Source organism: Tamandua tetradactyla, chromosome X (assembly GCF_023851605.1).
Source record: "Tamandua tetradactyla isolate mTamTet1 chromosome X, mTamTet1.pri, whole genome shotgun sequence".
Lineage (NCBI taxonomy): Eukaryota > Metazoa > Chordata > Mammalia > Pilosa > Myrmecophagidae > Tamandua > Tamandua tetradactyla.
The window spans coordinates 62688409-62715669 of NC_135353.1; the positions used below are offsets into that span (position 1 = coordinate 62688409).

At 34.9% G+C, this 27261-nt stretch overlaps 1 protein-coding gene across 1 annotated transcript in view; it reads right to left on the reverse strand.

Annotated features, from left to right (window-relative positions):
- The window catches only part of COL4A5 (collagen type IV alpha 5 chain), a 351509-nt gene that overhangs the window by 209842 nt on the left and 114406 nt on the right, over positions 1 to 27261 (reverse strand). The window contains exons 9-21 of the mRNA XM_077145842.1: positions 26891 to 26971; positions 25057 to 25119; positions 18520 to 18555; positions 18391 to 18432; positions 18130 to 18222; positions 14234 to 14287; positions 14080 to 14136; positions 13787 to 13831; positions 12216 to 12269; positions 10678 to 10719; positions 8516 to 8648; positions 4258 to 4431; positions 3861 to 3944 (exon numbers count right to left, since the gene is read on the reverse strand). Of these exons, the coding sequence (XP_077001957.1) occupies positions 3861 to 3944; positions 4258 to 4431; positions 8516 to 8648; positions 10678 to 10719; positions 12216 to 12269; positions 13787 to 13831; positions 14080 to 14136; positions 14234 to 14287; positions 18130 to 18222; positions 18391 to 18432; positions 18520 to 18555; positions 25057 to 25119; positions 26891 to 26971 (958 nt within the window). The remainder of the gene's footprint in view (positions 1 to 3860; positions 3945 to 4257; positions 4432 to 8515; positions 8649 to 10677; positions 10720 to 12215; positions 12270 to 13786; positions 13832 to 14079; positions 14137 to 14233; positions 14288 to 18129; positions 18223 to 18390; positions 18433 to 18519; positions 18556 to 25056; positions 25120 to 26890; positions 26972 to 27261) is intronic.

Sequence of the window (27261 nt, forward strand, 5' to 3'; positions counted from 1 at the left end):
CAGCTCATGTTAATGACAAAGATTTCCTCAAGTGTCAGGAGCTAACAAAACCAATGAAACCAATGCAAAAAAACACCTTTCACAGCCTCTGAAAATTCACTCTGCATTAGCTGATGCACGCCTTCAGAGTCTGGCTCTCTTATCAAGAACTTCAGCCCAAGGTAAATGTGAAGTGCAGGTTCCTCCTTATCTTTTATGAGCTTGTGTCTTGGGCTGGGCTTGTGCTTGCCAATGGCTTTAGGAATTCCCCAGTTTACAATAGTTCAAATGTTCCCTCTGCTCCCTGTGAAATAGACTTTCTACTCTCTATGGTCCTCTTTTGTGTGACTTAAAGCAGGTAAGCCTTTGTCCCAGGCTGCTTTGACTAGTTGTCTACAACTATTTCTGCCTTGAGGGAAAGTACTTGGAGGGTGAGCCTAAGAGGAGTTTCCTCCTGATCAGTTGGCACCAAAGACATATAAACACCCCCACTATGCCAACTAGAGTTACTGTGCACCCACTGAATAGAGCAAGAGACCCACAATGGGGGCACAGGCTGGATTTACACCATGTTGGGGGCGAGTGGGGGAGAGGCCAGTAAGAGTGCCAGGAGCTCCTCCTATGGTTTTTAAAGAAGTGCTTTCTTGGTTTGGCACTTACACAGTTACTGCAGCTCTTCAGCTGTTTTCCACAGTTTGAAGGAAGAGCACTGTCTTAAGACTCCTCTGCTGCTTTCAGTGTCAGGGGTTAGAACAATGGCTACCCTTAGAGCTGACCCCCAGTGACCCGAAGTTGCTGATCAACAATCAGACTACATACCCCTAATTTTGGAGATTGTGGCAGTTTGAAAGTATTATATACTCCAGAAAAGCCATGTTTTAATCCTGATCTAATCTTGTGGGGGCAGCCATTTCTTTTAATCCTAATTTGGGACTGTAGGGTAGAAACTCTTGATTAGACTATCTCCATAGAGATGTGACCCTCCCAATTGTGGGTGTAACCTTTTGATAAGATAGAGATGTGACTCCACCCATTCACAGTGGGTCTTGATTAGTTTACTAGAGTCTTTAAAAGGGGAAACATTTTGGAGAAACATCAGAAATGACAGAGCTGACAGAAACTTCAGAGCAGAGCTGACCCAGATGCTGACACTTGGGAGAACAAAGACACAGAGGTTTAGAGGTGCTTGGAGCCCAGCTGACATTGCCACTAGATGTTAAGCAAGCCAGAACCTTGAGAGAGCTAAGGCAAGCCAAGAGATGAAAGCCAGCCCCAGAGAAGCAAAGCAAGGAAGCCTTATAGAAATAAACACTGGAGACTGAAACCAGAAACCAAAGATCCCAGCAGATGCCAGCCTTAGTTTGGGCATTTTTATAGGCTTAGAACTGTAAACTTTTAACTTATTAAATTAAATTACACCTTTAAAAGCTGTTCCATTTCTGGTATATTGTATTTCAGCAGCTTAACAAACTAACGCAGAGGTTTAGGTCTTTATATCCTATCTTGGCACCAACCAGGAGCATGTGCTGAAAACCCCACTGCTGACTGCCATGAAGTTTTGGGATGGGGGTGGTAGCCACTGAAGATTGTGAAATTTGCCCATATTTTATGCAATTTATCACCTTCTTCCTCCAGTTCTTCCTTGGATGCTGCACAGTGTTCCTCTAGACTCTGGAGTTTCCACTTGGTTGATTCAGGTGGCTCCGTCCAGTTCATTAATTGTTTTGGTGGAGAAACTGATCCCTGGAGATTCTTACCCCACCATCTTCCTACAATCCTCCATATTCTCTTAAACTTAATCTATATTTCTGTGGGTATGAACCCATTTATAAACAAGAACCTTTGAAGATGTATTAATAGTTAAGGTGTGACCTCACTGCATCAGGGTAGGCCTTAATCTACATTACTACCATCCTTTATAAGTAAAAGAAATTAGGATGCATTCAATCAGAGAAGGCAAAAGAAGGAGCCAGAAGTCAGTGGAAACCAAAAGTGCAGGTACAAGGAAATATACATCACTATGAGACAAGAGCAACCCTAAAGATTGTGGCAAACCAGCACCACAACACTACAGACTTTTGGAGAGAAAGCATGGCCTTGCTAACACCTTGATTTTCGACTTCTAGCTTCCAAAACCATGAGCCGATAAAGTCCTGCTGCTGAAGTCAACCCATTGTGTGGCATTTGTGATAGTAACTCAGGAAAACTAAGATAGCAGGGTACAGCATGCTAGTGACTTTGACAAGAGCAGAGTCTGTAAAATGGTGGGCAGGGAGTGGTGAGTGAAATCTTGATTGGAATGTGTTTAAAAGAAAATGGGTTGAGAGTATCTAGAGACAGTGAGTAGAACATTCTTGAGGGGTTTTGCTGCAAATGGGAGCAGAGCAATAGAACAGCTTTGACAAGTGAAGTGGGAGCACCATAAAGTATTTTTTTAGATTGGAGAAAAAAATCTATTTGTATGTTTCTGGGAATGATCCAATGGAAAGGGAAAAACTGATGATGTGGCAGAGGTAAGAACTTGAAACAAAATCCTTGCAGAGACAAGATGGAATGGAATCTATTCTACATATAAAAGAACTGATTTTATGTAGGAGCAGTAACTGCAATAGGAGGAAGGCAGAGTACATGGCCACATGTAAGGACCCAGGTCCTGGCCCTGCACCTGCCTCTATTTTGAAAACAAGACAAACAGCTGCCTATATGACCAGGGCAGAAAAGCTGATGGGATACAGACTGTGCAACAGGACTAGATACAAAAACTCAAAAATGGACAGCACAATAATACCTAATTGTAAAGTAATCATGTTAAAACACTGAATGAAGCTGCATCCGAGCTATAGGTTTTTGTTTTGTTTTGTTTTGTTTTGTTTTTACTATTATTACTTTTATTTTTTTCTCTATATTAACATTCTATATCTTTTTCGGTTGTGTTGCTAGTTCTTCTAAACCGATGCAAATGTACTAAGAAACGATGATCATGCATCTATGTGATGATGTTAAGAATTACTGATTGCATATGTAGAATGGTATGATTTCTAAATGTTGGGTTAATTTCTTTTTTTCCGTTAATTAATAATAAAAAAAAGAATGTAAACCTCCCCTCCCCTAATCAAGTCTCGAGGGGCTCTGAACCTTATAAGCCCCCCTCCCCTCCGGGACTCCTCCTTCTCTCTCTTGGTTTTGGGCAGAGTGCAGAGTTCCATTTCCCAACTGGCTGCCATTGGGAAAAATTATTCTCCTGTCCACAAGCCCCCTTAATTAAAACTCATGGTAATCTTCTTCTGTCTGTGTGATTTCTGTTCTCAGGGTTGTGCTGGGCTGGAACATCACAAATGCAAGGGGGTGGGTAATGTGGTAGTACCTATCTGTGAATGTTCCCTTGTTATTCCTTTAATTGATCAGTGAAAGAGAAAGGAAGGTCAGCAGCTTAAAATGAGAACTTTAATGTGAGATGAGAAGGTGTAGGCACAGAAGAAGAGGAAATTCACAATTAATGAGGACAGTGATTTTGTTCCCTGTGAGTACTACAAAGTGAAAGAAGATCTACAGAGTCAAGCGTATTCATGGGATTGAATGCAATGATTAATCATGAAAATTAAAATTCGGTTTAAGAGAAAAAAGGGCATCAAATAGTTGAGGGATAGTCAAAGATGGTAGTTCTCAATGGGGCTGAAGTAATGTTGGAGACAGGTTATTAGAGGTAGCAAGCTAGAAAGGCAGAAGATATAGGTCAGAAAATGGATTCATGAAATAATAAGGGTGCAAATGGGTAACAAGATGACACTGTGGTATCGCTATGGGGAGTGGCTGAGGTAGGGTGGGAGATACACGGGATTTTGCTTTTAATTTGAAGGAATGAATATGTTTGGGAATCAAACCTTTCACTCCTTGTTCTCCTTGGAATCCTCTATCACCTGGAGATCCTGGAGGGCCTGGAGGGCCTGCTTCACATATCTTATCACCTGAGATAAAAAAAAGAAAGGACAGCAAGCTACTTGTTTTGAAATATTCAGAAGACTAATCTTAAAGAAAAAGAAATCCTGTCAAGATAAAATTTAAAATGCTCCATTTTCTGTTATAGCTCTGCATGTAAATAAAAGGAAGGTAGAATAATGGTGATAATAAACACTATTTAAAGAGCAAATTTAGACATCAAAGGATCCCTAAAAATTTAAAATTGGAAACAGCAGATGAATCTCTTATCAAAATCAAAAAGGATAATGCCAACTTTCAGCTAAATTCATTTATAAACGAAATAAAAACAGTATAGCTTACTATGAGGAATGTGAGGACCAGGAGGGCCAGGTGGGCCTGGAAGGCCAGGATCCCCAGGCAGACCATCAAGTCCAGGAGGTCCAGGAATGGAAAGTCCAGGTGGACCTTCATCACCTTTCTGGCCCCTTTCTCCAGGAAATCCAGGGGGACCAGGAGGACCCATAACTGCAGTTCCTAAGATAAAAAACAAAAATATCCATTAAAGTAATCAAACTGATCTTGTTTTACAGATGTAACTTTCATTCTCAATAATAAGTAATGATAAAATCTTCCTTTAACACATAACTCTTGTTTTGTGTCTCCTATTTTCTCTATGAGAATCAACATCTGGAAAAGAGATGAAAAATTTCAAATAAGTAATAAAGAATAATTTAAGGTAGTTGTATTACTTTTGGTAAAATACTAATAACTCAGTACTTGTTCTTCTTTGATAATGATGTTTTAATCTCAGGAATGTTGGAAAACCTTGAGCAAGAGAAAAAGGCATTTTAAAGTTCCCATATAAACATGGCACTCATTCTTTTGTCCCACTGTCTATTTCTGCACTAGTAACACATTTGTCAATGACTACAGTGCTATAATGTTTTCAAAATTGTTAACGAAAATATACTCATCTTTGTTCTTTTTTAAAACTGCCTTCACTGCACTTGCAAACTTATTTTTCTACATGAATTTTAGAATTGGCATATCAGAATTATTTTAAAATCCTGTTAGGACTGCTAATGAGATTAATTTGAATTTAAAGATTAATATTCGGTAGTATTGGCTGTGTATCATATTAAGTTCTCCCACTGAAGAATAATTAAGGTTTTCTCTTCATTTATTTAGTAAGGTTTAATCATTTAATATTTTACAAAATTCTGCAAAGAAATTTCGCACATCTTTTTTTGGGTTTCTTCATAGTTTTGTTTTATTACTATTGTGAACTTTTATTATAATTATTATTGTGAACTGGACTTTTTCTATTATATGTTTAAGCTACTGCTTGTGTAGATATGCCTATCTGATCACCTTGCAAATATTCTATTTAAGGTCTGGTAATTTGTCATTTGATTCTTTTACACTCGTCTCAGTAGATAATCAATCATATGGTCTGTAAATAACTTTTTTTGTTTTCCTTCTATCCTTAAACTTCTTTTACCTTCCATATTGGGTAGGATCTCCAGTATAATGGCAAACCTTACTGGTGACTCTGGGTACCTATCTTATTTCTGACTGAAATGAAAATACTCCAGATTGTTTCACCACAAAGTCTGACATTTGCTTTAGAGTTCTTAGATATTATTATCAAGTTAAGTAGTTCTGGTAACCCAAGGATCGAAACTCCCTCCCTCAGGGAAGCACAGAATAGCCTGTGTAACATTCATTAATACGCCCCTCTACAAATCATCATTAGTAACCAAATCTCATGAGAGTCTGCTGAAACCCCATTGGAACCAAATTTCCCAGAATTTTGTTAAACTTTATAAGCCGCACCCTTGACACTCCTCCCTTTCGATTTTGCGCATAGTACTGACTTGCATTTCCCAACCAGCTGCCATTGGGAAGAATTTTCTCCTTGTAAGTCTCTGGTTAAAACTCATGGGTCATTTTCTGCTTGGTGTGATGTTTGGTTTTGGGGTTGTGCTGGGATGGAAGAGCAGTTTTCTTTTAATCTTACTTTAAGACATTTTCTTCCTTTTAAAATGGATATTGAATTTTATTCAATGCTTTCTCTGCATCTATTGACCTGTTCTCTTTTAATCTGTTAATGACTGTCCATTACACTAATGTTGAACCATCCGTGCAATCTCAGAGAAAATCCACTTAGTTATAAAATCATATTATCTTAATATACTTCTTGATTGAGTTGATAATACTTTATTTAGGCTTTTTGCTTTTATATTCTCAAATGAAATTGAAATAGTTATGTCTAGAGTTATATCTGTAATGGTTCAGTATTCAGTTACTAAACTGAATTTCCTTTTTACCAAATACTCTGAAATGGTTTGTAAAATACAAGACAGTTTGACAAAATTCATCTATAAAACCCTGTAAAATTACTCAAAAGACCAATCTTTTTCATGGAGAACTTTTCATTACCATTTCAAAATCTTCTATAGTAATTGATCTATTAGGTTTTCTACTTTCTCAGGACAATTTTAGTAACTAATGTTTTCTGTTTCATAAGGAATCTATATTTCATGTGGAGTTTCATATATACTGTAAAAGTTATATATTTTTCTTATAATTTTAAGAGTTCATGTTAATAATTCCTTTTTCTTTACTGATTTTATTTATTTGTGCCTTCTCCCAACTTTCTTTTGACTGTATTTACCAAAGTTTTGTATACTTTATCCACTTTTCAAAGAACCATCTTTGATTTTCCTTATCCAACTATAATTGTTTTTGTTTGTGTTGTTTTGTTAGTTTTTAATTTTGTATTTATCAAATTTTCCCTTCTACTTTGTGCTTGCTTTTTTTTTCTTAGTTTATTTTTCTGGAAATGTATCTTATTTACTTTTAGCCTTTCAAATTTTGTGATATATTAAGGCTGTTACTTTGTCTGTATTCATGAGTTTTGATATATAGTGCTTTCATTATTGTTTACCTTGCAGTAGTTCGACATTTTCATTTTTATTTCCTCTTAACCTCAAGAGTTATTCATAAATGTGTTTCTTACTTTAGAAACGTAAAGGTATTTGGTACTTTTTGTTGTTAAATATAATTTTATTTCACTGTGGTCACAGAGCATGAATGACCTGACTATAATATTTTCAGATTTTTTTTCTGGTCAAATAGAGTCAATTTCTGTAAACATTCCATTATATTTGAAAAGAATGTATATTCTCCACAGCACACAAAGCTTCTCTCCCTCCCCCCCATATATATAGCTGAATTGTGTTGCTCAAATCATTCATAGCCTTATTTATTTTTCACCTACTTGGTATATTAGAGATTTGCCGGTTTCTCCCTCATAGTCTATCAGTTTTCACATTAAATATTCAAAACTACTAGATGCATTAGGTTTCATGACTTTTGTATCACGTTGATGTAAATTATGTATTTATCCATCTGAAATGTCTCTCAAAATCTCTAATGTTTTTTGCCTTTAATTATATTTCATACTGTATTAGAATTACTAAATAGCTTTCTCTTTGATAGCATTTGCCTAGCATATCTTTCCATTGCTTTGTTTTTAAATTTCTTGTGCCCTTTTGCTTTAGATGTCTGTTGAACACAGTATATAGATATTTTTAATCCAATTTTATTTGTCTTTGCCTTTAAATCAGCATTTTATCTATTCACATTCCTCACACTTAATGACTTTTAAAATTGCTCCTTTCATCTTAAATTTTATTTCTATTTATTTGGATTTATCTTTGTTTTTCTCCAATCCTAACTTCTTTTGCAACAGATCAAGATTTTTGGTCATTTTCTTTCTTCAACTGCTATGTAAGTCACACCTTCTATTTCTATTCTTCTCTAGTGGTTACTATTAAAACTTTAACCTATGTACTAAAACCTATATTTTTCTAACACCTCATAGAATTAATAAATATTTATATTTTCTCCCTCCAACAAGATGAAAAACCTTAGCACTGACTACCTCCTGTTCTCTCTTGTACTTCCCAACCCCATTTTAATAAGGTCTACAATTATAGTTCCACGCTGTCACATAAAACTACTTTATTACTTTTTTAACAATAAATACTTATTTAGACTTGATATACTTTATTAAAATAATCTTTCTATCCACACTTTATAATACTTAACTATTTTACTGCATCCTGGGAAAATTCTTTATCTCAATTTTCCAGGCATGATATGTGTTTAACCCACTATCTTGAAATTAGAAATCCGATGGCATACTTAGAACATAATGGAACTCACATTTGTTCTCTTTCTCTTTGGTAGGATCACTGAGGTTTGCTCATCTTATGTTACTATTGCATTAGCCAAATATTTTGAAGAGAAAGGAACCTGCATTTATTGAATGTGTATGTGTGCCAGGTATAAAATGTAAAAATGGGATTCTAGGATAAGTGGGAACTATTCAAATGTGTTTTTTGTTTGTTTCGTTTTTGGTTTTTAATACAGGTGAGGAATTTGGTGAGAAAGGAAACGATAGTAAGAGTTGGGAAGTTTTTGTCAATTTTAAAATATCCATGTTTTTTACTGCAGTGCTCTCTCTGGAACTAGTAGGATAATACTGTATGCATGGATTAGTAAAGATGCTTTAAGCACAGGGGCATGGCATAAGTACAGCTTCTTCTACCTGGAGGTCCAGGAAGGCCAGGTGGACCCTGTATCCCAGGAAATCCTCGTTCTCCTTTTTCTCCAGGCAAGCCAGGTAACCCAATGTTTCCTTTTTCTCCTACAGTTACACCAGTCCCAGGCCTAGGAATTACCTTATATTACACAAGAAAGAAAAAAGGAAGAGAAAGAGAAAGAGACTTGTTATACTGCAAATAATCTAGTGGTTACATATTATTATAATGCCATCATTTTGAAAAAGTGCTCAATGCAAAATCATTATGACTACTACCTAGATTATGAGTCACGTTCTGTATCATTCCCATTTTCCAAGTTATTAAAAATTTCAAATACCAGTAAAAATACTACCCTTCTCCTGATCCCCAGTCTTAAAAAATGAGAATTATTTTTTACCTCTTTGTAATTCACTTCCAATTCATTCCAATCACCTAATCCTGAAAATTCTTTACTGAAAATGTCTTTCTAGTTTACCCCCTTTTTTCTTCTGTTGTTATAACTACTGTACTCACCTCACACTTGGACTATCAGAAGCACCTCTGAACTTGTCCCCTTGAATCCAAGCCTACTACTAGAGTATGATTCCTCAAAACCAATCATTCAGTGGTAACTACCTGCTTAAGGACTCAAAATTGCTGACTAAATCTGATGCTACTTTTAACCCTGGGCTCTGATAAGTCACTTATCACCTCCAACCCCTCTCTTATCTATTTCATCTCTTGTTATTTCTAGCAATCAATTTTTATTAGAGTACTTTGTCTGACTATAGCCACTTCATGCAACTTGCACATTCTTGTCTGTACCTTTGCACATGCCATGCCAAACATTTGTAATGCTCTCCCAATATCCTTCTCTTCAGCAGTCCACATTTCTTTCATTTTTCAGAAAAGAAAACCCATCTCTTCCAGGAAGGCTTTATTGATTAAACCCAACCAACTGATAATTCCTTTTCTCTCTGTCTTCTTAGAACCTCAGTACTTAAGTTTGTTCTAAAGAAATTTCATATTAAATATACTAAATAAAAAGAAATTCACCTCATAGACTTATAAAGGTAAAGAAGGCTTAGATTTAAAACGCTTTAAACTTGAGGTTCAAATCAACACCAAAGTGTGATATTTCATCCTCGCTTTATTGGATATAATAAATAAGCAAACAAAAGATACTGAAAGTTGTAGGACATAAAATTGAGACAGTGATTCAAAGGGGAAAGTGAGTTGCCGGAGAGGATTGTGCACTCAAAATTTCCACTTCTTCACATACTCATCAAAATGTTACTGTCTTGTTCTCTATAAAGAAATTTCTTAGAGAACCAAAACTCTGGTTATCAAATGAAAGTGAACAAAAATTATCTAAGATTTTCTTTAAGTATTTCCTCATTAGATTTCATACAGTCCTACATATCAATACCTGAGACTCACTATGGACAAAAAGCATTATATAGATCTTAATACAATATCTGAACATACAGAACAGATTCTGTGGCACTCTCTATTTTGTGGTTTTAATGCAATCTAAAGTAAAGAGTTATACCAAATTTCAATAAAAGAAAAAACAATATGTCAAACCTCAACAGACATTTTTTCTTAATAAGATTATAAAAATATTTGTGACTCAAATTTCATGGTAATTGCAAACATGACAGATAATCCACAAACAGCCCAATTATTCGTTCATGGAGCAGTTTGGAAAATTTATTAAGAGCCCTTAGAAATTACACACGCAGGAAAGAAAGAAGTGTGAATCAGACAATTAGAAATTTAGAAAACATATTAGGACCAAATTCATTTTTCCTCTGATTCTACAGGGGAAAAGACCCAGTTCCCCGTGTTTCTTTTGTTGAAACTTTATAAGCAACACTTGCACCACCTGCTGGTTGCTTGGGAAATGATTTTGGCAATCATGATGATGCAATAATTCAATACCATAATTTGGATCTTTACTATGGAGAAGTAATACACAGGCAAAAAACACAAAGACGTTGAGGTCATCATCACTGAAGATTTTAGATGTAAAGATTCTAGGCCAGTAGAAGGTCAGTTGATAATAATTTTATAAGAATCATGATTTTTAATATTCTATGAGGAGAAACTAGGGAGGATATAATTAAGGTACAAAAATGATAATGCATTAATAAATTTAATAAATGAATATTTTAAAAAAACTTACAAGTCCAGGAGGCCCAGTTGGACCAACATCACCTTTTTGACCCTATTTAATGCAATTGCAAAACAGGTTAGTAAAAAAATCACACAAAAATACCAATTTCATCAAGAACATAAGCTTTATGAAGACTCAGAAATCATAATAAAATACCTTACATTAGAAATATATATGAGGTAATGAAACAATACTAGACTAAGTTTAGGAATACCTATGATGTTATATCTCAGATTTACTAACCATGAGATCTTGACCAAATCAATTAACCTCTCATTGCCTTATAAACAGAAATGAAGATGTTGGACAAGTCTTTCTAGCTTAACTTCTTTGATTTTAAGATTCCTATCTTTTAGCAAAGTATCATTACTATATAAAGTAGATAACAAATGAAAAATCATCAGAATCAGTTGAATCCAGTACATTTCAATTCAACCATTTACTTTTCATAAAACTCTTCAAGGGTACCAATGTACTGTCATATCAATAAGCAATAGATATTTCAGAGGTTATGGACTTACTATCATCAGGAAAAGCTAATAAATCATAATTGCTTTTGTGAGTTTGCTCTTAGAAACTAATGAATGACAGATTCAGATAAAACTTTCATTCTTAACCAAAAGCTACAACAGCACTGAAGTTTACAGTATTCAACTGTTACCTTGCTGGTCAAGACCCAAGGATAGATGCCTCCTCTATTCTGTTCAAGATTTTAGTTCTTAGAAACTTTTCATCTATCTACAGTCTTCTTTTAGTTTAAGGAGTTACTCTGTCCTATAGTTTTACCTACAATCAGAAAAAAATAATCTATCTGTGTTATTTACTATCTTCCTTTATATCTAGCTGTGCCTCTTTGGCCAAGCTAGTACTTGGACCTAAGTTTAGACACAAACCACCACTAAAATCTGTGCCTCATTGGCTGCAAAACAAAGCTTTTCAGTTTTGGTTGTGACATGAAGGAATTAGAGACCAAAAGGACTGCAGGATTGGATATTTTGTGACCTGCTAAAAATAGAGCAATAAAGGGCTTCATATGTTCTTTCCAAGTAGCTTTTAAAATAGGGAACTAAATAGATGAGCTCAGTCAGGATGGATAGCCAAATGAAAAATGATAAAAAAAATTAGCCAAAGACATACAGACAATAATTGCATAGAGAATGGTAATCTAAATTACCATCCTAAATTCAAAGCTGTAAGCCTTTTTTTCCATGAGGGCATCACTAAAAGTGCTGAATCCTCTTTTTAGAAAACAAAAATCTTCTTGATACAAACTCAGAGAAACCAACTTTTAAAAATGGAAATTCTAATGCTTAAGAATCTTTCATATATTCCATTACATGGGCTGTGATTTAGGACATTAAAAGAAAATTCATAGGAAATAGTAAAAACAAACATAAAACCACCAAAAGATAGATAAAGAAGACAGGTTTTAAATATGAAAGCTAGTTATTTACACTTTTTCATTTAGAATTCAATCTTGGTAGAGAAAAAAGATTATGTCAACTAGAATAAAACCACAGTTGCTTCAAAATATTAAAAATCCTTACCTTTTCACCATCCCTTCCTGGTTCACCAGGGTAACCAGGATCACCAGGCAAACCCTTTAAAGCATGTAGGACAGGGATAAGTTAGCAAAATGACAAAATAATAACGTCCGAAAATTCTCTCCTCCATAAAATCATAGAGGCAATTGCAAAAAAGTTGCCAGAACCAACTTTTTCAAGAATCTGGAAATTAACCAAAGACTTGCAGCAATCCAGGGTTCATATGCTCAAGAAAATAAATTGATTCTTGTAAGAACAGTGTGTTTTCATGGTGTTTAAATGTGCTCTATTCCCATCACTCTCTCCCCCAGCTTCACAGTAGCCTTGACAACAAACAGTTGGCAATCAAAGTGAAACCAGCAGCCTAGCAGCTATTAGAGGGGGCAGAATGGAGTTGGAGCTCTATTAAAAACCCATTCCCAAAGAACTGCCATTATTTGATCTGTCTGGTGTTTTCTTAGAAGACCCCACTCACAAAGCAGTCTCTATTTGACCTCACTAGAGCTGCCTTGGACAAAAACAATCAGAGGCAATTGTTGAACACAATTGGTTGCCTGAATTGGGACACAAAGAACATATTTTCCCAAAGAAAACAGGAACCAAGGCCCTAAATTTACCTTCCTTTAAACCATTTAATATGTTTAAGACATTTATAAATCTAGAGTTTGCAAGTTTGCAAATAAAAATAGATTTTTATTACTTCCAGTCCTGTTAAGATATATCCCTTTTCTTTGGAACAGCCTCCAAACTTCATAAAATTTTCTATCTGTCCTTTAAAACTTCTGTTAACGCCTACTATGACTACTCTGTATTTGAAGAGATGTGAAATAATCTTCTTGGATTCACATGTTTTTTTTTTTCCTCTTTTAAAAAAAGTATTTAGAGAACTTACCTGTCAAAATTTTTACTGGAAAACTTAAGTTCATACAAACTTATTCATGAATGTTTATAGTAGTTTTGTTAATAATGGCCAAAAATCAGAAATGACCAAAATATACTCTAATGGGTAAATGGATAAACAAACTGTGGTACATCCATAAAATGTAATACTACTTAGCAACAAAAAAAGAATGAACTACATATTACAACACATTATGCCATGTGAAAGAATCCTGATTTTAAAAAGACTACACACTTTATGATTTCATTTTATGACATTCTGGAAAATGCAAAAGCATAGATACAGAACAGATTAGCTATTGCCAAGGGTTTGAAGTGGGGAGAGAGAATGACTACAAAAGAACTTGAGGGAACTTGTGGGGTGATGGGAATGGTTTTTACTAAGTAAAACCATTAGTAACCACCATTTGGGGGGTGGTTATAAAACTACATACATTTGTTAAAATGCACAGAACTATACATTTAAAGGGTGAATTTATATATATAAATTATATCTCAGCATATGTGACTTAGAAAACAGAAGAAGCTCAAATTTATACTCAGAAGAGAAAGAAAATGTATCATCCTTTCGTTTAAATTATTCCAAACCACAGCCTTTTTGCCCTCCTGCTTCTTACCATCTAAAAATCTTGCCGATTTTCAGTTGTTTTGAGAAAAGGACCTTTGCTACTCACTTGAATTCCTGGTTGGCCATTCTCTCCATCTTTTCCCGGTTTACCCTAGAGGATAAAAAGAAATAAAGCGGGAAAAACATAGAATAATTAATTAGGAAGTATGAAGTTAGGGAAAATGACAAGATTTACTTACTCTCCATTGGACTGTATTAAATAGACATTTTAGTTGCAGTATTATAATAAATATACTACCAATGACATTTTGAGGTAGTAAAAGTGGGATATAGGAGGAAAAATAAAATTGTGTGTGTATTTGGAACTTTTTGTAAATGGTTTTAGAAGTCATAACTTACTCTTTTTCCTGGCTCTCCTTGCTCACCCTTCTCACCTTTCACACCCCCTGGAGGACCCTGCATACACAAAAGTTATTTTACATTGGTTCCTGGGGTGCTATGGATCAATACCAATTTTTAAGTAAATGACACTAAAGCATTTTAAGTTACTTACTGGAGGACCACGTATCCCTGGAAGTCCAGGAGGTCCTCGGTCACCAGGAAGCCCCTATGTAATCAGAGGGGAAAGGAAAGTAATATTAATATTGAGACAGACATATATCTTTCAAAGTAGTAGAGATAGCTAGGGACACTTTTAACAAGCTAAATTGTGCACTCATGTAGTATAATAAAAGATAATACGATATTTCTAAATCAAAGTTGAAACCTGTTAGGCAAAAAATCCTAGTGCATCCTTGTAACCTCAGTGAATTTCTAGCATATGCACAATCCCAGATTCAAAGTAAATGATAAGGGCGGGCCACGGTGGCTCAGCAGGCAAGAATGCTTGCCTGCCATGCCAGAGGACCCGGGTTTGATTCCCGGTGCCTGCTCATGTGAAAAAAAAAAAAAGAAAGTAAATAATAAGACAACACTTAAAGTGAAAGTATTAATGTATTTGTATTCTTATAAAATATTTTATAAAAAGCAAGAGTACATAAAATTAAGAGAGTTTTCATCTGTACAACAAATAAACATTTTGGTAGAGAATCAAATGGTCCAATCCATATTAATGGTAGAGTTTCCATACAATTTGTCCTTTTTCCTGAGCTCTTCTTATTAACATCTAATAGACACTAAAATGTACACACACCCTGTTTGTTTAAGAGTGGGCCAGCATTCTACAGAAGATACAGTTGATCTCCACATCTACTTTAGTAGATGCAAAGTATCAGATCATTGTTTCTAGACACATATCATCATCACACATTATCTTTCTCCTTGCATATCAGTGAAGAGACTATAATACTCTAAGACAATGACAATCTACCTTAACATGACTTAATTTTGCATCTATATTCTCATCATTTTGCATTAGACTAAGAAGGAAACATCCTATAATTCCAACATCTGAGCACCTGACTTGAGTCTAAATCATTGCTCCCTATTTCATAAAACTGTTTTCTTTCATATTCATCCCTCCTCTCTCAAAATACTCAGTTTTTAACCAGTCACTGGTTCCTTCATTTTGGATTTCAAGACAACAAAATGAAGAATATGTACATCTCAAGATTCTCTTGGCCTGATCTGCTAATTCTTCAAGCAGTTCACTCACCAGGTTGCCACCCATATAAGGGCATGGTATATAACTTCTTTCTCACTGACCAAACGGATCAGACATCAGAACGATTTCCATTCCTCCTTAGTTGGTACACTATTTCTGTTTCCCCTAGTCATTTCTACATCAGTTCACTACATCCTTCAAAACTACATCAAAATTTACCATGTTCTGTAAGATCTCCCTTAGTAACATCTTCTGACTTAGAATGATAGGGACTTTTTCTTATCCCATACTGAAAAACTTTCTTTTATATTCCTCTCAGGAATCATCTACAATAGTGTTTCCAGACATTGTCTGCACAGTTGAATCTCCGTGAGAGCTTTAAAATATACTGATGCTGGGGGCAGTGCGATGGTGGCTCAGCAGGTAGAGTTCTCACCTGCCATGCTGGAGACCCGGGTTTGATTGCTGCCCATGTTTAAAAAAAAATACATATGCTGGGTGTTACATAATGAGATTCTGATTTCATTGGTCTGGAGCATAGCACGGGCAACAGAATTTTTAAAGACTCACCAAATGATTTCTTTGTGCAGCCAAAGTCGAGAACCACTAATAATCTCTCATCAGAAGACTTCTATCATTAACCCCACAAGGCAATTCTCTACACGTTGAACAATTCCAACAGTTACAAAGTTGAACCTCACAATGGTGTAAAAATTGCCCCCCTGTAATGCACTTTCTGGTCCTAGTTTTGTTATATGGAAAAGAAGCCTGCCAGACTGAAAGGAAAGTCCAAATTACACATAAGAATTGTTTACGTTTAAAAATAAGCACGTTATCTTTATTTTTCAACTATGATATATGCCTATTTCTTTCATCTCACTCTATCTCCACAATTTCTCAATAATACTATTAGTGGTTGTGAAACAGCAATTGCAAATTTACTGTGCAATGTACATTAGAATGCGTAGTGTCTGGGTTAAGATTTAAAATCATATAATCAACAAGGCACTCTTCTACTATCTCTGCATGTATCTTTAGTTATAATTTCCTCTTAATTACTTTCTGAACTCAGTATAGAAATAATTGTCTTTTACAGTTATCTCCATTTGTAGATAACATGATTTTGTATAGAGAAAACCCTAAGGAATCCACTAAAACAATTAAAACTAACAAGCAACTTCGGCAAGGTTGCAGGGAACAAAATCAATGTATAAAATTAAATTGTAATTCTATATACTAGCAATCAAAAAAAAAATTAGGAAGGCAATTCCATATAAAATAGCATCACATATAACAATATATTTATCAATAAATTGAATAAAAATGCAGAACTTGTGATCCTAGAACCATAAAACATTGTTGAAAGAAATTAAAGAAGACCTAATAAAATGGAAAGACAGCCCATGTTCATGAATTAAAAGGTGTAATAGTGTTAAGATGGCAACATTCCCCTATATTTTCAATGCAGTTCCTATCAAAATCCTCATGGACTTCTTGCAGAGATTGAGAAGGTGATCCTAATATTCATATGGAAATTTGAAGAACCTAGAATAGCCAAGACAACTTGAGAAGAATAACAGAGTTGGAATTAGAAGTTACAGCAATCAAGATCATGTAGAATCTGCATGAAATAGATTTACAGGTCAATGGAGTAAATTATAGGGCTCAGAAGTAAACCTATATATTTATATTTACCTGATTTGAAAAGGATGTCAATTCCATTCAATGAAAAAGGATATTCAATAAATAGTGCTGGGACAACTGGATATTCACATACCAAAAACTGAAGTTGGACTTTGATTTCATGACAGACACAAAAGTTAACTGAAAATGGGTCATGGACCTACATGCTTGAGCTAAAACTATAAAACTCTTAGAAGAAAACATAGCAGTAAATCTGTATGACACTGTGTTAGGCAATGGTTTCTTAGACTTTACACCAAAGTCATAAGTGACAAAAGAAAAAGAATTAAATTGAACTTTATCAAAATTACTATATCCTGTGAGTCAAATAACACTACCAAGAAAGTGAATAAAAAACACAGAAAGGGAAAAATTTGTAAATTATATTTGCAAATTATATCTAATTTGAAATTACATCTAATAAGGGTCTAATATTCATAATATATAAGAATTGATAAAACTCAACAATAAAGTGACACAACCACATTTACAAATGGGAAAAGAATATGAATAAACATTTTTTCAAGGGAGATATACAAATGGTCAATAAGCACATGAAAAAATGCTGAATATCATTAGCTTTCAGAGAAATGCAAACCAAAACCACAATGAGACACCACGTCACAATAATATAGTTATGATAAAAAGATGATTATAATGAAGGTTCGTAATGATGTGGGGAAATTGGAACCCTCACACATTACTGGTGGGAATGCAAAATGGTGCAGTCACTATAAAAAACCAGCCTGACGGTTTCTCAAAAAATTAAATAAATGCCCAACAATTCCATTCCTAGACATATATAAAGAGAATTGAAAACATATTTCCACACAAAAGTTGGCCAGGACTAGAGAGGCTGGGGGAAATTAGGAATGCCCGTTAATGGGTATGGGTTTTTTTTAGGGTTATGAGAATGTTCTAATATTAAACTGTGGTGATGCTCGAACTAGCAAATACAATATTAAAAAACACTGAATTTTACAATCTAAATGGATGAATTGCATGTGAATTCTAACCCAATTAAATTCTTTTTAAAATTATCCCAAATTCTTGTTATTATAAAATTACTTTCATATATAATCATATCCCAGCTTATAATGCATTTTAATGGAATGCCACAATCATAGTAAGATTTTTTATTGATTTCTTCCCTACTTACTCACCTGATCTCCTTTCTGAAACTCTACATCAATTGGTCTTTTCTGTTCACTGATCTGCCCAGGTGGCCCAGGTGGGCCCTGAAGACCTTGTTCACCCTGTTTTGCCAGATAAAAGAAGACAGTGATATTTTATACTCTATCACAGGGAATAAAATAATATGTAAACTAAATCAGTAGAAAGAAAGAAGAGAGGAAAAAGACTGGTTCTAATGATTGTGAAAGGATAAAGCTAAGGGCCGAAAACCCAACTCTTCCACTACTTGCCTTTTCACCCTTGGGTCCCTGGAAATTTAAGCCCATATTTCCCTGAAAAGAAAAGTTTCAGTTTAAAATCTCATTAATAATAACAAAAACAATGTAAAGCAATAAAAGATGTAAAGAAAAGAAAATTACCTTTGGTCCTGGAAGTCCTGGTGGACCAGGAGGGCCCTAAAAATAGAAAACATAGAAAAAGAAAAAGTGTTGTATTAGTAAGTTTGTTTTAAAAATTTATTCATGTTTGAAAATACTTCCTGTTTTGCTTTTTTTTTTTCATTGCTTTTTAGTCAGGGACACATATGTACACTGACTAAAACAACCTGAATGACTTCCAGGGAGATGGCAGAAGAGGAGAGCCTGAGTTCATCTCAGCTCTATGCAAGAAGAGATGGTACAAAAACAACAACTGGGTCAGTGGTCCCATGGAGCAAATGACCCGAGAAGGTCTTCTACCCTGTATAGGGAAGCCCTGAATTAAAAAGCGGAAAAAATGGGATGGAGAGTTCGGAGTGAGTGTGCTCAGTCATGATTCCAGCCTACCACTGCAGCTGGCTTGGGAGAGCTTTCCTTGCAGCTGTGCACCTGGGAGTTCCTTCTGGGAATATGGAAGCCAGCAGACTTGCTCTCCTTGTGCACAGAGACCATTTGGCCAGAGTATAGTGCCTGCTCCCTACTCCTGAGACAGGCTGATGTGGGCACCTTGTCTTTTGTTTTGCAGAGACTAGGGGGCCCAACTGCAGGGAGGAGGGGGAGATGCAGAGTGGTGCCAGCCCAACAGCTGGCCAGTGAAAGAGACTTGTTTGGGTCCTGACATCACTTATGTTCCCACACGGAGGCCAAGAGACCTCAGGCATGTGCGGATGAAGAGGTGAGACCAAGGAAGCCAGCCGAACTGAACACTGTGAGAGCTGTCAGACATTTCTGGATTGGCTGTGCACAGGGGAAGCTTAATACCCGGTCCTACAGCCCAAGATCACCCCAAGTGGGAGTCTGGGAGCCACTGGAGCTATTGGGCAAACAACTGGGGTCTATGCTGAGGAGCATAATGTCCATATCTCAGCCCTGGGAAGGACAGCATTCAATGAGCAATGAGACCAGAGGCTCTGGCTGGAATTATATCAGGTCTTCATTCAGCTCAGCTGGCACATGCAGTTGGGAAGAAGTAAGCCTTAGGAGAAGAGGTGGCTTAAGAGCACTATCTACTAGGAAGAAGCAAAAAGTGCAGTATGGCAAATTACCTATTTGCCTAGCTTTCAATAGAGCCTCAAGCAGAATTACAATCTACCCATGCGATCTGGGACTTGGTTTGGCAGGGAAGGACCCACAAACCAAACCCAAAAGGAACGTTCAATGCAAACCCAAGTAGATATAAAACCTTAGATGAAAGAAGGAAATCAATGTGCAAAATAACCTTATCAAAATAATCAAATGCCTCCTTTGCAATAGAAGATCACAAAACATGAAGATTCAGGCAGATATACCCTAAGCAAATGACGAAACTAAATCACCAGTGCGGACACAGAATTTAGAACAACTCATGAAAGATGTTCAAAGAGACATAAGGGATATCAAGAAGACACTGGGAGAGTGCAAAGAATTTGAAAGAATAAACATAAAAATAGCAGGTCTCACAGAGATGAAAGACATGTAGACCAAATTAAAAGTATATTAGAGGACGGTGCAATGATGGTTCAGTGGCAAAATTCCCGTCTGCCATGCTGGAGACCCAGGTTCATTCCCTGGTGCCTGCCCATGCCAAAAAAGAGCATATTAGAGACATACAACAGCAAATTTGAAGAGGCAGAAGAAAGAATAAGTGAATTAGAAGATAGGACAATTGAAGTCAAATATACAAAAGAGCAAATGGCAAGAAAGATGGAAAAAATGGAACTAGATCTCATGATAGACAACATGAAGCATACAAATATAAGAATTATTGATATCCCAGAAGGAGAAGAGAAGAGAAGTGGATAGGAAGTCTAGTTGAAAAGATAAAGGGGAGAACTTCCCAACCCTTGTAAAAGACATGTATATGCAAATCAAATCAACAAATTCCAAATAGAATAAATCCAAGCAGGCTTACTCTAAGACACATACTAATCAGAATGTCAAATCCTGAAGAGAAGAAAAAAAAACTCATGAAAGCTGCAAGAGAAAAGAGAATCACTATATACAAGGGAAAGTACATATGACTGAGCTCAGACTACTCAACATAACAAGCACCATGGGGGCAAAAAGGCAGGGTAGTGAGATATATTTAAGATTCTGAATGATAATGATTTCCAGCCAAGATTTCATTATCTTGCTAAACTGTCTGCAAATTTGAGGGAGAGATTAAAATCTTCATAGATAAACAAAGGCTGAGAGAATGGACTAACAAGAGACTTGTCTTACAAGAAATATTAAAAGTAGTTTTTCCAGCTGAAAAAAAAAGGAGCAGGAGGTCTGGAAGAGGGTACAGAGTTGAACAGCATCAGTAAGGGTAACTTAAAGGATAAAAAGAGAGAGGGGAAAAGAAAATATAGAGTTTACAAATGAAAACTAAAAGATAAGAAGGTAGATTCAAGAACTGCACTTACAGCAGTAACTTTGAATGTTAATGGACTAAATTCACCAATTAGAAGACACAGATTGGCCCAATGGATTAATAAATATGATCCATCTATATGCTGCTTACAAGAGACTCATATTAGACCCAAGGATACAAATAGACTGATATCAGTGAAAGGACTGAGAAAGATGTTCAAATGCAAGTTGCAACCAAAAGAAAGAAGAAGCAACCATACTAGTATCAGACGAAATAGACTTTACATGTAAAGATGTCATAACAGATAAGGAAGGACACAATATATTAATAAAAGGGACAACTGATCAAGAAGAAATAACAATCATAAATATTTGTGCTTCCAACAGGTAGCTCTACTGTACATGAGGCAAACATTGGCAAACCGAAGGGGGAATGTTTCAATGACAATAGTGGGAGACTTCCATATACCACTCTCCTTTATGGACAGAATAACCAGACAGAGGATCAATAAGGATACAGATAATTTCAATAATGTGATAAACAAATTAGACCTAACTGATATAAACAAGTCATTACACCCCGAAATATCAAGATATACATTCTTCTCTAGTGCTCACAGAACATTCTCCAGGACAGATAATTTTGGGGGACAAAAATCAGGTCTTTGTAAATTTAACAAGATTGAAATTATTCAAAGTACTTCCATTTATCATGATGGAATCAAGCTGGAAATTAATAATCATCCAAAAAAAAAAAAACCCAGAAATTCACAAATACATGGACTTAAAACACACACTTTTACACAATCAGTGGGTCAAAGAAGAAATTGTTAGGGAAACTGTTAAATACCTGGACAGGAATGAAAATGAAAATACAATATATCAGAACTTGTGGGGTGTGGCAAAGGCACTGCTGTGAGGGAAATTTATCACCCTAAATGCCTATATTAAAAAAGAAGAATGTGCAAAAACTGATGACAACTGCTCACCTGGAGGAACTATAGAAAGCACAGCAAACTAACTCCAAAGCAAAGAGAAGAAGAGAAATAAATAAAATTAAAGCAGAAATAAACAAACTGGATTCCTGGACCACGCACACACACACCCCGCCCCCCCCCCCCCCCACGAAAAAGAAAAAGGAAGAAAGAAATGAACTGGAGAACAACAACACACTCACACACAAAAAAAAACAATAGAAAGAATCAACAAAACCAAAGTTGGGTCTTTCAGAAAATCAATAAAATTGATGGACCCCTAGCTAGACAGACAAAGAAAAAAAAAGAAGGTACAAATAAAATAAAAAATGAGAGAGGGGACATTACCATGGATCCTGAAGAAAATTTAAAAAATCATAAGAGGATGTTATGAACAACTATACTTTACAAACTAGACAACACAGATGAAATGGACAACTTCCTAGAAACATATGAAATAGCAACACCGACTCAAGAAGAAATAGAAAATATTAACAAACCAATTACAAGTAAAGAGATTCCATTAGTTATCAAAAATCTTCCAATAAAGAAAAGCTCTGGGCCAGATGGCTTCACAGGGGAATTTTTTTTTTTTTTTTTTTTTTTTTTAAACATTTTCTTGTTTTTTATTGTATTCTGTTTCTCCGTTTTTGTTACATGGGCTGGGGCCGGGAATCGAACTGAGGTCCTCCGGCATAGCAGGCAAGCACTTTGCCCGCTGAGCCACCGCGGCCCGCCCACAGGGGAATTTTACCAAACATTTCAAAAAGAACTAACACCAATTCTGCTTAAACTCTTCCAGAAAAAATCAGGAAATAGGAACATCACTCTAATACCAAAACTGGTATTAGATGCTACAAGAAAGGGAAATTACAGACCACTCTCCCTAATGAATATAGACGTAAAAATTGTCAACAAAATTTTAGCAAATTGAATTCAACAATATATTAAAGGTATTATTCATTACGACCAAGTGGGGTTTATACCAGGAATGCAAGGGTGGTTCAACATAAGAAAATCAATCAACGTAATATGTCACATTAACCATTAGGAAGGGAAAATCACATGATCATATCACTTAATGCTGAAAAATTATTCTACAAAATTTAGCATCCTTTACTAATAAAAACACTTCAAAAGGGAGGAATTGAAGGAAATTTCCTCAACATCATAAAAGCCACCATCATTTTCAACTATGAGAGACTGAGAGCATTCTCCCTAAGATTGAGAACGAGAAAGGATGCCCATTGTCACCACTATTATTCAACACTGTACTAGAAGTTCTAGCTAGAGTGATAAGGCAGGAGAAAGGAATAAAAGGCATCCAAATAGAAGAAGTAAAACTTTCATTATTTGCAAATGACATGATCTCATATGTAGAAAATCCAGAGAAATCTACAATAAGACCACTTGAGCTAATAAACAAATTCAGCAAAGTGGCGGGATACAAAATTAATATACAAAAATCAGTAATGTTTCTATATACAAGTAATGACCTCACCAAGAAGACAAAGAAAAAATTTCATTCAAAATAGTCACTAAAAGAATTATGTATTAAGGACAAAATTTAACAAGGGGTGTAAAGAACCTGTACACAGAAAATTACAAAACACTGATAAAAGAAATCAAAGAAGATCTTAATAGATGGGAATATCTTCCATGCTTATGGACAGGAATTGTCACTGAGATGTCAATTCTACCCAAATTGATCTACAGATTTAATGCAAAACCAATTAAAATTCCAACACACTATTTTGAAGAACTGGAAAAGCTAGTTAACATATTTATTTGGAAGGAAAAGAAACCTCAAATAGCTAAAAATATCCTAAAAAAAAAAAAAGAAGAATGAAATGGGAAGATTAACATTTTCTGACTTTAAAACTTACTAATAAAGCCAATCTGACTTTGTATATTTAAGAATGTTTCAAAATTTGAAAAATTAAATAGGCATTTCTCTGCCCAAGTACATCACTTCTTAATCTCAATGGATCCATTTATTTACATATTATACTTTGGTGGCATTTCTAAGATTTTGCTGCATCTGCTGAATCAGGGCTAAGTGAAGGAGCATTCAGAAGTGTAAAGTGAGTCATTAAAGTGAACATAAGGGTTCAGGAAATTCAAAGTTTAGCAACCCAACCAAGGTATACTATGGTTGCAACAGCAGAATTAGGAATAAATGTCATAGTCCAGGAATTTATGCTTTGCAAAAGGTCTATGCCTAAAGCAAAATAAACAACAAGCTTTTATAATCCTCTCTTAAAGAGCTCCAGGAAAGCAAAAACCACAATTTTTTCTGGTAATTTCTTCTAGTATTTACCAAGCCTTATTTCCTTCATTCAAGAATAGAGGACCAATTGTCACAAACAATCTATAAAGGTATAATGAAACTGTCACTAAAATATATAGTAGATGAGAGACACAGTGGCACATGAGAAATTACTTTGAAATACAATTTTCTTTTCCTTTTAAAAAAGGGAAACAGCAAAGCTTTAAGTATAAAACATGACTTAAAAGGCATATAGGCGATTATATGTAAAAAAAAAAAAAAAAACGACTTAAATGAAATCTAAATATTTCAGGGGTAAAAATACTTAGAATTGATTAGAGGAAAACAAGAGTGGCCAAAGAAGGAAGTAAAGTAGGAGGACTGGTTGCATTTTCAGGGTCTTTGGAAGTTTTTGCTTCTGTTCTGGTTTACACAAATCCATGAATTATCCTGTTGAACTGTGATCAACTCTTCTCACCAATCCTACTGTACTGTCCCCAGGTCCCTAAGAAATGTAAGCTGCTATTTTATATGAATCCCTGTTTCTGTTCTTCTTAAACAGCAAGCTAGTTTGAAAAAACATTTCCTCAAGTGCTTAGAAAACTGTCTTAGAAGATTTCATGAGATGACCAGAATCAATTACTACACTGACACATCAAGAGGTAACCAACAAAATAATTTAAATATTTCCTTTTATGTACCCTCATTTCTTCTATCTATAAAATGGAGGTATTAGTTAATACGCATAACATTCACAGTAACATTGTGAAACCTCCACTGAATAAAAAAATTATAGATCATGAATTCTGAAAATGCATTATATTTGAAAGTAATATAAATAAATATTTGTGAAAGAAGTTCAAAAGAAAAGAAGGCAAAATGAAATTATAGAAGGAAACTTACCATCAAACCTGGTGGTCCTGGGGGACCAATTGGCCCTGTTTTACCAATGGGACCAGCTGGGCCCTGTTAAAGGGAGTAAAGAAAAAGATGAAGGAAAAAAAAACAAGCTCTTCACTGTATTTAACAAAGAAAAAATGGATGAAATTTAAACTTAAATTGTTGCTGGAATTCTGTTCTACAATTCTATAAGCCTTCAATATTATAAGTAAATTTAAAATGTGTAAGAATAAAAAGATTAAATAATCATATAGAAATTCAACTAAACAGAATGGATGCAGCATTCAGAATGTTTATGTTTTATAGTGGCAGATAACAAATGTAGGATAAACACAAATAAGGAAGTTTTAAAAACAAAGATAAAAGTGAGTATTTAATGAGGCTTTTATACTAGAAATGGGAAGAGGAAGACTACTACTGTTGAGGTAGCTTCTTAAATGTTAAGATAAAAAATAAATAAGACTAAAGGTAAAGAAGAAAGTGAGAAAAATTAGGAAAAAGATAAAGGGCTGATGCAACCATTGTGGAACACAATTTAGCATCGTAAAAAGTCGAAAATTTGTCTGACCTGCAATCCAGCAATTCTATATCTATTTCTAAATCCTGAATTGTGTTGTAATTCTAATAAAAGCCAATAAATAACCAAAATATCAAACAATATAAGATTAGGAAAACAAATTATAGTATGTTCACACAATGAAATGTTAAACAGAAGTAAAACCTGATGAACTATAGCCACACACAATAACATGGATAAATCTTAACATATCAAGTAGAAAAATAATTTGCATAAAACTACATTAAAACAATCTATTATTCTAATAAAGCTAAACTAAATATTCTGTTGTTTAGGAATACAGAGCTATGTAATAAAATTGTTTAAATGCAGTGGAAAACTCGGGATAGTAGTTACTTCTTAGGGGAAACGCAGAAGGATGTGACTGTAAAGGAACACACAGGTTGATCCAAAATTATTTGTAATGTTCTAATAACTAAACATTGTGTTGGGTTTATAAGTGTTCATTTGGTATTTATGCTTCGTAATTTACATATATTTTATATGTGTTCTTTTGTATTTTTCAAATATTACAAATAAAAATTAATGAAAGATAAAAGACAAGACAGAATAGAGAGAATAGATGGCTGAAGTCAAGTCAAGTGAGGAATGATGAAGTATGTAATGAAAGGTTCTCAAACACTGTATCTTAGTGATCAAATGCTAGAAAGTATTGAGGTTTTTTTGGCAAAGGGATCAATTCTTGTGGAATATAACCCAAGAAATAGACTTCCTAATCTTTAAATTCTCAAAAGGTTGTGCTGTCTCTATGTTATCTGTACCATGATCTATTTTCTTAAGATTACACTTGATGCACATCATGCATAAATTTTATTCCTTTAGCCTTTGAAGTATGTTCATATTTTATGTATAACTGATAATGTTACAAATGATGGCTTTTAATAACTTACGTTGGGCGGCTTATACTTTTTATTTTTTAATCAGAAAATTTACAGTGATCAAGACTACTTCTACCACTCTACTGTTGCCCACAGCCTAAGAATAAGAAAATAGGAGCCAATTTCTGCTGCCAATTCCACAAACAAAAATTTCCGTGAGAACTGGATAGAAAGATAAAAGAATAAAGCAGAGCTTATATGAATTCTTTCTGGCCCAGATTGCTTTCATTTTCAGGTGCGAGATACAGGTAATATCTAGCAAACTTCAGATGATAATTTCTAAGACTAAAATTGAGAGTACAAGAGGTTGAGGAGAAAAAAGTGATGTTTTGATCTTCTAATTTAATCAACATAGCAAAGAAGAATATCAATGGATACTTACTTGTATTCCAGGGGGACCTGGATATCCTGGATTACCCTTTGGTCCTGGCAGTGATGACATAATTATATTACCTGGTTCCCCCTAAAAGACATCATCAATGGATGTTTTAAATAGTTATTATATATGACTACTTGCTAAAGTTAAAAAAAAAAGATCTGAGAATTCAATTTGTCACATAAATGTACTACTGGACTATTAGGTCATTTCAGTAATTAAAATGAGTAAAATTGCTTTTTGAAGGAAAATGAGAAAGTCGCCAGAGTGTACCCCAATATGGTAGATTTAAGAGGCTGTGGTAATTTCAGTTACTCACTCATTAAAAATACTTATTAGATATGAAGTATTTGCAAATAATTGTACTAGGTTCCAGA